Source organism: Hypanus sabinus, chromosome 25, assembly GCF_030144855.1.
Source record: "Hypanus sabinus isolate sHypSab1 chromosome 25, sHypSab1.hap1, whole genome shotgun sequence".
Classification (NCBI taxonomy): Eukaryota; Metazoa; Chordata; class Chondrichthyes; order Myliobatiformes; family Dasyatidae; genus Hypanus; species Hypanus sabinus.
The window spans coordinates 11,971,484-11,983,522 of NC_082730.1; the positions used below are offsets into that span (position 1 = coordinate 11,971,484).

The 12,039-nt window shown below is 44.0% G+C and overlaps 1 protein-coding gene across 2 annotated transcripts in view; it reads left to right on the top strand.

The window, feature by feature from the left end:
- The window catches only part of LOC132381015 (N-fatty-acyl-amino acid synthase/hydrolase PM20D1-like), a 109,411-nt gene that overhangs the window by 9,595 nt on the left and 87,777 nt on the right, over window positions 1-12,039 (top strand). For both annotated transcript variants that reach the window (XM_059950099.1, XM_059950098.1), the window contains exon 2: window positions 8,474-8,706. In XM_059950099.1, coding sequence (XP_059806082.1) covers window positions 8,474-8,706 — 233 coding nt within the window. The remainder of the gene's footprint in view (window positions 1-8,473; window positions 8,707-12,039) is intronic.

Sequence of the window (12,039 nt, forward strand, 5' to 3'; positions counted from 1 at the left end):
AAAAAAATACTGAATTAGAGTATATATAAAATAGTTAAAGATAAATAGTGCAAAAAAATACAGAAATAAAAAAAGTAGTGAGATGGTGTTCATGGGTTCAATGTCCATTTAGGAATCCGATGGCAGAGGGGAAGAAGCTGTTCCTGAATCGCTGAGTGTGTGCCTTCAGGCTTCTGTACCTCCTTCCTGTTGGTAACAATAAGAAGAGGGCATGTCCTGGGTGATGGGGGTCCTTAATGATAAAGGCCACCTTTCTAAGGCACCACTCCTTGAAGGTGTCTTGGATACTGCAGAGGCTAGTACTCAAGATGGAGCTGACTAAGTTTACAACCTTCTCCTTCTACTTCTTCTTTAACATTCTCCTTCTTCAAAGAACAAGGTTTCCCTTCCCTGCTGCCCTGCCCCACATCTCCTCCATTTCCTGGACATCCGCCCTCGTCCAATCATCCCGCGACCATAACAGGAATAGAGTTCCTTACCTACCACCCCACAAACGTCTGCATCCAGCACATCATTCTTTATAACGTCAGCCTTCTTCAGTGCAATCTGACCACAAAACACATCTTTACCTCCACCACTGTCTGCTTTCTAGTGGGATCACTCTCTCTGTGACTCCCTTGTCCATTCATCTCTCCCCACTGATCTCCTTCCTGGCAATTATCCCTGCAAGCGGAACAAGTGCTCCACCTGTCCATTAAGGGTCCCAAACAGTGCCTCCAGGTGAGGCAACACTTCATCTGCAAGTTTGTCAGAGTCATCTACTGTATCCAGTGGTGAGATCCACTGTGGGTTGGGGTGGAGTGACAAAGCACTCCACCCGCAACAGCCAGGATTTCGCAGAAACCACCCATTTTAATTCTACTTGCTATTCTCATTTCGACATCTCAGTCCATGACTTCCTCTACTGGAATGATGAGGCCACTCTCAGGTTGGAGGAGTAATATTCTGGCTGGGAAGCCTCCAGGCTGGTGGTATGAACATCAACTTTTCCTGCTTACAGTACTAGCTCCCCCTACCCCTTTTTCCCTTTTTCCTATCCCCATTCTGGCTCCCCTCGTACACCTTCTGCTCACCTGCCCATCACCTTTCCCTTGTGTCCTTCCTTCCCTTTCTTCCATGATCCATTCTCCTCTCCTATCAGATTGCTTCTTCTTCAGCCCTTTGCCTTTTCCACCTATCACCTTCCAGCTTCTCACTTTATCCCAGCTCCCCCTCACCTGGCTTCACCTATCACCTGCCGGATTGTACTGCTGCCCTTCCTTCCCCCTTCCTTTCCAGTCCTGATGAAAGATTTCCACCTCAAACGCCAACTGATTATCCTGCTCATAGATGCTGTCTGACCTGCTGCTGAGTTCTTCCAGCATTTGGTGTGTGTGTGTGTGTGTTGCTCTGTTAATCATCAGTGTTAACTCTCTCAAAGGGAACCGTTGATTGTCCTCTCAGCAATGTCTGCCTTCTTCAACTGCTGTGATTAATAATCTACTTCACCCTTATGTTTAGCACCTTAAATCTCTCTGTAAATTAAGGGAATGGAACATGTTGGATATTGGAACGTTTTATTTCTGAATAGAACTCACATTTGCAGAGCCAGCTATGTTAACTGATTCTGCATTCCTCCAGCCAGTTTCAAAATGTTGAAGATTTACTCATTGTGTTTTGTAAAGAACTCAGTTCACACAATGAGAAACGTGTGGACGAATGCACACAAGCACACATGCACATGCCCAGAGTAACACATACGTAAACACGTCCAAAACATACGTGCACATTCAAACACAACCACGAATTAACACACACATAAACCCAAACCAACACTATACACACCCAATCCACACACACACACACCAACCAGCATGTATGCACACACCTACATATATGGGCTTTTGCACATGAAAGCACACACCCACACACACACACACACACACACACACACACACCAAAACAGCGTGACACATACATACACCTACTCAAACACAAACGTACATGCACATTCAAACTCATCCGTGTAAAGACACACACATACACACAAACACAAGCCAACATATATACATAACCCACACACACAGATCCACACAAGTTCACATATGCATGCATACAAGTACAAACCAACAAGAATACACACATCTACATACTGTATATGGGCCCTCAAACATGGTAACACACCACCCATACACCACAATGCACAAATGCGCATGCACGCTCACAAATTCATTGGCAAAGTTCAATAAGAATTTAAGTAACTATGATGCTCTCTAAGTGCTCTTTTCTGTTTACGTGGCTGGTGTTTTGCTGAAATTGAGCTGGGGGTGAAGGAGAGGAAGTTCCTTTAGAGGAAATTTCCCTGAATCTGACACTTTTAATAATAACTTTACCATTGTACCAGAACTTCAAACCCCAGAGAATTGCCTGCCTGCTGAAATGTCTTGAAATTTGCAAATTCTCTTTGTCACCTGGTCAAGTGACTTCCTGTAAGATAACTCCAACAGAATGTTTATCAGAAAAAAGGATGTTTCAAATTTAAAGCAACACACACACAAGCGTTGGCGGAACTCAGAAAGTCAGGCCGCATCTATGGAAATGAATAGACGATCGACACTTTGGGCCAAGACCCTTTTTTGAAGACTGGAAAGGAACAGAACAATGCTAGATTAAAACCATAGTGGGTGGGGGGGGGGGGAAGGAGGACAGATGGAAGGTGGATAGGTGAAGCCAGGAGGATGGGAAAGGTAAAGGGATTGAGAAGAAGAAATCTAGTAGGAGACAAGAGTGGACTGTAGGAGAAAGAGAGGGAGGAGGGGACCCAGGGGGAGGTGATTGGCAGATGCGAAGAGGCAAGAGGCCAGTGTGGCAACAGAAGAGGGGATTATTTTTACCAAAAGGAGAAATTGCTATTCATGCCACCAGGTTGGAGGCTGCCTAAGTGGAATATGAAGTCTTGCTCCACCATCCTGAGGGTTGCCTTATCGTGGTTTCAAATTTAACACCTGTTCAATATAAGGCAAGTTACGGTTCCCTATTCCTGGTAGTCACTTTTCTCCCTCTCAATGGTGAACAGCCTCACAATGAACTTTTAGCACTGCTCTTAGCCGGCTGAGACAATGGATCGCTGTGTTCCGCCTGTGATTGAGACGGAACTTGGGAAAATACGCTCAGTGGTCAGTGTATTAGCTGCCTCCTCCGCCCAACAAAGTGTCCACTGAGCAGCCCAAAGACTTCTAGCTTCAATGTTGTGTGTGTTCAGAGATGCTTTATTCGACACCACTGTCGTAATGCGCGATTATTTGATTTACTATCGCCTTCCTGTCAGTTTGAACCAGTCTGGTCATTCTCTGACCTCTCTCATTAACAAAGCATTTTTTGTTTACAAAATTGCTGCTCACTGGATACTTCTTCATTTTTCTCACAGTTCTCTGTAAACCCTAGAGACTGTTGTGCAGGAAAATCCCAGGAGATCAGCAGTCCCTGTGATGCTCAGATCAGTCTGCTGGCCTTGAAAACCATTCTACACTTACAGCACAAGCCACTTACAGCACATTTCTTTCCCACTCTGGTGTTCGGTTTGAACACCATGCCGAAGAGTCTCGGCCTGAAAAATCAACTGTGCTTTTTTTCCCCACAGATGCTGCCTGGTCTTCTGAGTTGTTCCAGCATTTTGTGTGTGTCACTCTTCACCACGTCTGCATGTTTTGCTGCACTGAGTTGCTGCCACGTGATCAGCTGATCGGATATTTGCATGAACAAGCAGGTGTACAGGTGACCCTGATAAAGTAGTCACTGGGTGTATAGTCAACATTGTTAAGCAATACCTTGAGGTGCTTCATGATACAACACAAAAGACAAATAAAGAAATATTTAAAGAGATGATGAAAAAGCGTGTACAAAGAAACTAATTTCAAGGAGACAAAGGAGACGGCAGATGGAGGAATATAAATCAAACTGCTGGAGGAACTCAGTAGACCGGGAAGCGTCTGTGGAGGCAGAGAGATGGTTGATGTTTCGGCTGAGACCCTGCCTCAGAACTGTTTTAGATTTAAGGACAGGCTGGGAAAGGGGATGTTGAGAATAACGGGGGAGGAGATAAGAGAATAGGGGGTTTCAAGTGTCAGAAATCACAGGCCACAACAGTGAACGTAGTGCAATGTTTTTCCTTCCCCTCATATGAATATTCAGCTTTGCCCCAAAATTCATCCACAGTACCAGATGAACATTCCCATCCTCCTCAGAAAACTTTTTCCGTTGATTTTCATTAACATTAATCTCTCCTTCGGTATTGTACAATTGCATTTTAGAGCCTTTGACCTAAAACACAATCTGCTTCAATTTTCAAAGATGCAGCCGCATCTGTTTGGTGTTTCCACCATTTTACAGAACATAAAATGGGTCCTTCAGCCCATCAGTCTGTGCTGATCTTGATGCCAATTTGAGGGTAGAATGGTAGCTTTGTAGTGCTAGGGTTCAAATCACCCCGCTGTCTGTGGGGAGTTGGTACGTTCTTCCTGTGACCTCTTGGTGCTCCAATTTGCTCCCATATTCTAAAGATGTATGAGTTAGGGTCAGTAAGCTGTGAGCATGCTATGTTGGTGCCCAAAGCATGGCAACATTGCGGGCTGCCCCCAGCTCACACTCGGACCATGTTGGTCGTAAGAGCAGCAATACATTAAGCTGTATCTTACGATATGCATAAGGCAAATTAAGCTAATCTAATCTTATGTGAAACTAATCTCATCTGCCTGCACACTCTTCACTTTTGATGTGCCCAATGGAAGTCATCAGATTATGAGAGACGTAGATAGACAGCCGGTCTCTTTCTCCTATGACCGACATGTCTAATGTGAGAGCGCACGTATTTAAGGTGAACAGGGTAAATTCAATGAAGATGGTTTTGGAGCAAGATTTATACTGAGTGGTAGGTGCCTGGATGTGCTGCTGAGGTGAGTGGTGATGGAAGCAGATATGATAGAGGCTTTCAGGCTTTCAAGAGGCTCTTGGATGGGCCCATGGATGTGCAATGAATGGTGGGATATAGGCATTGAGTAGGCAAAAGAGGCAAGTTTAGTTGGACATTTTAGTTGCGTTCAATGCAGTGGGCAGGTAGTGGATGAGTCTAGATGAGAGGGATGGGGGAGGAGAGAAGCAGCGGTTGGCAGGTATTAGGTGAGTCCAAGTAAGGGTGAAGGAGGGGTACAAGTAGTGGTTGTACACCAAAGTTGGGTGGTCTTTCATTGATTCTGTAATGGTTATTAATTTATTGAGTATGCCCACAAGGAAATGACTTTCAGGGTTGTATATGGTGACATATATGTACTTTGATCATCAATTTACTTTGGTGTTTGAACTTTGAACATTTAATTGTGAGTTCAATTAGTCTTGCACAACCTCAGGGGCTGAGAGACTTGTTCCTGTCTGCAACGTGCTGTGAACCTGATTGTGGTGTTCAATGTTCCCCAACAGTCAGAATTCAGAGAACAAACTCTCTGTTGGTTATGATAGCAGGCTAGGGGTTTGTTCCTCTGGGGCAGCCAATAAAACTTCACAATTAGACAGATAAATAACTCGAAAGAACAAATGGTATCTGTTTCTAATGGAATTGGAATGACTCACTGATAATAAAACTGTCGAGCAACATACACAAAATGTTGAAGGAAGTCAAGGCAGCATCTATAGAGGGAAATAGGCAGTCAACATTTCAGGCTGAGACCCTTCATCAGGACTGGAAAGGAAAGGCAGAAGGAGAGGGAGAAGTAGCGGTTACCAGGTAGTAGGGGAGTCCGGGTGGGGGAGGTAATAAATAGATGAGGAGGGTGAGGAGGGTGAAGAAGAAGAAGAAGAAGAAGAAGAAGAAGAAAGCCCTTAACTCCGAGTGGAGTCATCAGAATACCATCGTGATGGCGTTTTTTTAGCAGGCTTTCTTGTTTTTACGAGGCCCGGTTGCTAGCTCGACGTTCAACCTAGCATGGATGGAAAGCGTGCAAGGGAGCGGGCTGGATTCGAACTCGGAAGCCTTCGCTCCGAAGTCCAATGCTGATGCCATCACGCCACCAGCCGGCAAGGAAGGGGAAAGAGAGCTGGAAATACTCAGTGGACCAGACAGCACCCTGGAGAAAGAAGCAGAAATATCGCGGCTCCATAACAAGTTAGAAAATGAAGCTGCAGAGCAGGGGGAGGGGTGGAACAGGAACAGCTATCACCCTACAACTATCAGGCTCCCGGACCAGTGCGATTAACTTCATTCTCCTCAACACCGAACTGATTCCACAACCTACAGACTCACTTACATGGATTCTGCAACTCATGTTTGCAGTATTATTTATTTATTTTTTGCATTTGTACAGTTTATATTCTTTCGTTCTTTGGTTGTTTGTCAGTCTTTGTATTTTTCTATTGATTCGACTGTACTTCCCTGTTCTACTGTGAATGCCTGCAGGAAAGTGAATCTCAGCATGGTATATGGTGACACCCTCGTACTTTGTTAATAAACTTTGAGAGAACGATAGGACGGAGAGCAGGAAAGACTGAATGGCATAGGTGGTGGTGCTGTCAGTTTGTGATGGCTCCTTACATTGCATGCTCTCAAGCCCATCACCCCTACTGAGGACAGGCAGGTCACCAGAGACCTCTTTCCTGGGCTAGTTGTCCCAGGTGTAGACCATCTGCATTTGATATCTGAAAATCTTCATCACCCAAGGATGAGGTCTTAGGAACTTTTGTTGGTGATCCGGTAGCTCTGGGCTTTAATGGGATGGGGTTTGCTAGCCCTGTGCCCAGCCCTGTTCCTCTCATAGCTCCATGGTGGAGTTTTACATCGCAGTAGTAATGTTAAATTTCTTTTTGTTAATCGGGGTTAATGAGGTCAAAGAGGGAACAGAGATTTGGCCTTTAGCAGTTGCAGGAAATCTGAAATAAAGAACGTTGTGTGGCAGAATTAGTTTATCCTTCATTGCTCAGATTCAAATTCATTTATTTGTCACAAGTATGTTGAAACATCCGGTAAAGTCTGTCGCCGGCACTATGGTAGAGTAGTGGTTAGCGCGACACTACACTAGCGGGACATCGGAGTTCAGAGTTCAATCCCTTGCACTGTCTGCAAGGAGTTTGTGCGTTCTCCCCGTGACCGGGTGGGTTTCCTCCCACAGTCCAAAGATGTACCGGTGAGTAGGTTAATTGGTCATTGTAAATTGTCCTGTGATTAGATTAGGGTTAAATAGGAGGGTTGCTGGGCAATGCGGAACCACTGTATCTCAAAATAAAAATAATCTTTGCCTTTAGCGAAACCTGAAGCCAATGACAGATGTGCATCAAAATAAATTACTTTCACTTGAAGAGCTACAGGGGGAAGTTCCCCGTCAGAATACCATTGAAATCTGGAAGAGGGCTTACCTTGTTAGAGTGGAGCCTTCTGTGTGTTACCTGATCATTTCCATGTGCAAGCATTTCCATTGATTATGTTACTGTCTTGCATCATGTCTGTATTTTCAGCCAGTAATTTAGCTAATAGAGTCTAATGGTAGGAAATGGACTTCCCGGTCATAGAATCATCAGCTCCAACTACTGCGATCGACTATCTGGTTGAATTAAGCTCCCAAGTTCAGCTCAGAAATATTGGAAACTGTTCACGTAACCTGTCCTAAAGTTGCAGATGGTCCATCAAGTCTATGTATGAAATGTAATCTTATTTATCTGGGCTTGGGTCACTCTAATTCTTTGCCATAGTCTCACTCCAGGTCCCTCACCGACCCTCTCTTCTTCCCTCCTTCAATCCCCTCCACCTTCTCATCCCTCCCTGTACCTCAATTCCCTTCTCTCCATCACTCTTTCACTCTTTCTTCCTGACCCTCAGCAGATCAGGCAGCATCTACGGAGATATCCGTAGATAGTGGAGAGGTATATGTAGATGATGTTAATTTCAGCAACTAACTTCAGCCACCAATCTTCAAATCTGACTGTAGACTGAAGTTAAATTTAAAATGCAGCTCTGTGCAATGGGTTCCTAAGAGCTGTGAACCACAGTTAATCAGAAGACCAGTTAATGCTGATTTAAATTCATTTGGGTGGCTGTAGTGTGGGTGTGAGGAGGGAGTTGTAAAGGTGGTGGTTAGTTCAAAGAACACATTGTGGATGCATTGTAAATATGGAATTGTCCTTTGATCTTTAGCACAGAAAGTGCCGTGTAGCATTGGGTGAAGCAGGCCTCTTCCTCTGAAAGGGGTCGCAATATGATGCCTGCTGTGTCTCATTTTGTCGAATAAAATGACTGCTTCATATCTACCAGCGCTTCTCTGCAGTGATTTTGTTCACACGACAACAGATGCTGCCTGACCTACTGAATTCCTCGAGCATTTTGGCCAGTATTTGCTGACTCTCTTGCTTTTATGACCTCTAGTTCTACTCTTGCCTGAGCGGAGGAGAAAAAGCTTGCATGTATCCAACTGCCCATGCCCCTCATAATTGTGTGTTGCTTTCTGTTTCCTTGCAGTGTTTCCAAACGTGTTTTCCTCACCCGTTGTGCACCATGAGACCGTTGCCAACTATAGTCACCTGTTCACCGTCAGTGGCTCCAATGACTCTCTCCAGCCATACATCCTGATCGCCCACTTGGATGTGGTCCCTGCAGTAGAAGAAGAATGGGAGGTCCCACCATTCTCTGCGGAGGAGCGCAATGGCTACTTGTACGCACGGGGCTCTTTGGACGACAAGTTATCTGTCATGGTACTGGTTCTTTCAGTTAGTTTTAAACATAGGGCATAGGATAATGTGTTTTTTTTATTATGATGTTCTTTATCTTATTGTGTTTCTTTTTGTGCTGCATAGAATCCAGAGTACCAATTATTTTGTTTTCCTTTACACTTGTGTACTGGAAATGACATCAAATAATCTTGAATAGCAATTCCTGCACTGTCACAGTTCAACTCCAACTGTCATCAAGGTGATGATTGTCAGTGGATGGAAAATTCAACCTTCGGTCCCAAGTACAGCAAGTATTAGTTGGACAAAGTTCCCTCTCAACAGCCTTGACACTCCCAGGATAGGGAAGGGAACACAGAGTACCACAGCACAGCACAGGCCCTTTGGCTCATGGTGTGCCAACCTTTTAACCTCCTGTAACATTAACCTAATCCTTCTCTTCCACATAGCCCTCCATTTATCAATCATCCATGGTCCTATCTAAGAGTCTCTCAAACGTCCTAATGTATCTGCCTCTAGCACTACCCTTTGCAGGGCATTCCATGCATCCACCACTCCCGGTGTAAAAAAAAACTTACCTTTGATATCCCCCCTATACTTCTCTCCATTCAACTTAAAGCGATACCCTCTCGTATTAGCCATTTCCACACTGGGAAAAAGTCTCCGGCTGCCCACTTCGTCTATGCCTCTGTTGGATCTCTGTTTAATTTATGATTCTTGGGATTCTATCAGGAGTCAAAAGTGGTCAGCAGTCTTAATTCCTAGATTTCTGTTTATTTTAGAGTACAAACAAACATACAAGCACTAAGTAAACTAAATAAAAAGCTGAGAAATGATGCTAAGAGGGGAATTACTGTTAAGGGGTTTAACCTAAAGGAATAAAAGATGGTGCTTCTAAAAAATCACTTTTATTGATAAGATTTTTTAAAAATCCTTAGATAGAGCATAAACTAGCTAATAGACTGCATAATTACAACAATTATATCATGTGGATAATGTGCTAATACTTAGCCATGAAAAATGAAAATGGTGATAAACTGTTAGTTTAGCTATACCGCTTTCTGCCAGTGAGTGTGAAAAACACAAGAGCTTGTTTAAAAATACAAATCTTATTAAAAGTATTATTAAAAAGTAAACAGTAGTTTCCGATACCTCTTATCATCTTGTACATCTCGCTCAAGTTACTTCTTGTCCTTCTTTGCTCCAAAGAGAAAAGCCCCAGTTCGCTCAGCCTACCCTCTTAATCCAAGTAACATCCTATTAAATCTTCTCTGCACATCCTTCCACATCTTTCATTTTGTGAGAAGTATCTATTGCTTTGACAGAACTATTGCATGGGAATTATGATATAAGCACTTAAGCCATTGACCCCACAAACTGTTTTGCTACAGACTTTGGAACATATCGGGCAAAAGATTTTCAAAATGATATTTCAATGTCAAAGTTGAGTTTATTGTCTCATGGATAAGTACGTGTGTGTACATGTATAATGAAAAACTTACTTGTAGCAGCATCACAGGCATTGATCATCAGATAAGCACTTCCACAAGAAAACATAGATAAATCATAAATACTTACTTTTCAAGAAATAACACAATTAGAACACAAAAAAAGACCAGTCCACTACAGTACAAATGCAGGCTCACGTTGCATGTATTTCTGGGTTCTGGTTACTCTTTTTTTTGCTGTTTTTGAGCGGTTTAATCAGTGCGATCGGTGCAATGTGATCAGCAAAGAATGCTTTACCCTGCAGCCTGCAGTGGGCTAGCAAAGCGACACTGAGCTGAACAAAAATGAATGCTACTGGACTCCTGGTTTGATGTTTGGCGTTCTGTGCGTTGTCCGCTTGCTTTCTGCCGTTGGTGCAGTTCGTTCTTTTATCTCACTTTGTGTGTTTGATCTCGTCTTTAACGGGTTCCATGGTCTTTGTTTCATGGCTGTCTGTGGGAAAACCAATCTCAGAGTTGTAATCTGTATACATACTTTGATAATAAATATACTTTGAATCTTTGAGATGTAAAAGGCTGGGCTGGCAGACTTTACAGAATATTTCCATTAATCTCCCACAACACTCTTTTACTGTCTACAAATGTCACACGGGATTATGACAAATTTCCCAGTGAGTTTACTGAGATCGTAGGAAGCAGGGTCACTGTGAGTTTAAATTGAGCACAGGAAGCAGGGTTTAGGTGTGTAGGAAGGAAGTGGGGCTCTCATGAGGTTACAATGTGCACTGGTCCTTCGCCAGGCCTCACCAACAGGCACCGACCTTGCCTGGCTGGTGGTGAGAGGGCTCCTCCCTGTCAGATCCTGCTTGCATGCCCAGAAGCATCACTCCCACTGCAGGATGACGTAGTAGGGAAGAGACAAAAGGTCACCCTTTTGCCGGTTCTGGGTTTGAGAAGAGGATGTGGAGAAAGATGCAAGGGTCTGTATCATGGTTCATCCTGAACAGGGAACTCTCTGTTTTACAGGCTGTTACCAGTGGGACACACACACACACACACACACACACACACACACACACACACACACACACACACACACACACACACACACACACACACACACACACACACACACACACACTGGAGCCTGAGGGTCCCTCAGCATAGTGAGATGTCCATAAGGAAATGTCAAAAACTGGTTCAGTCCAGGCAGCAGGTTGATGTCCTGAGGGAAACTTGATGAAGCCAATACTAAGGGTCTCAGGGGGAAGGACCAATTTCTAGGCCCCTTGTGCGGCCACACATGGAGGGGCAGGTGTTGGGTAGGGAAGCTCCTGAAATAATTAAAGGGATATTACATCAGATTAAGGATTATAGATTAGATTTATTTGTCACGTGTAGACTGAAATATTGAAGCATACAATGAAATCCCTCCTTTGCATCAATGACCAACACAGTCCACGAGTGCTACGGGTTGCAGCCTGCAGGTATCATACTCTTTTGGCACCAACACAGCATGCACACAACTGACTAACCCTAACCTGTATGCCTCTGGAACCTGGGAGAAAACCGGAGCACCTGGAGGAAACCCACACTGTCATGGGGAGGACATTGGATTAGTGGGTGCTTATTGTATGCCTCCAACATAAAAACATATTACGCTGGGCTCTAAATGCAAGAGGTCTGGCATATAATGGAAATCCAGAGCATCACACACAAATTGCTGGAGCAGCTCGGCCGGTTCTATGGATGGGAGAATGGTCTGTGCAGAAAACACCAGCTTTTATTTCCCCCCATTGGTGCTGCCTGACCTGCTGAGTTCCTCCAGCATTTTGTAAGTTATGCTAAGTTTTTACCAGTAGACTCATAACCAGGAGCTTTGTTTATACTGTGAAGATGTTGAAAATGA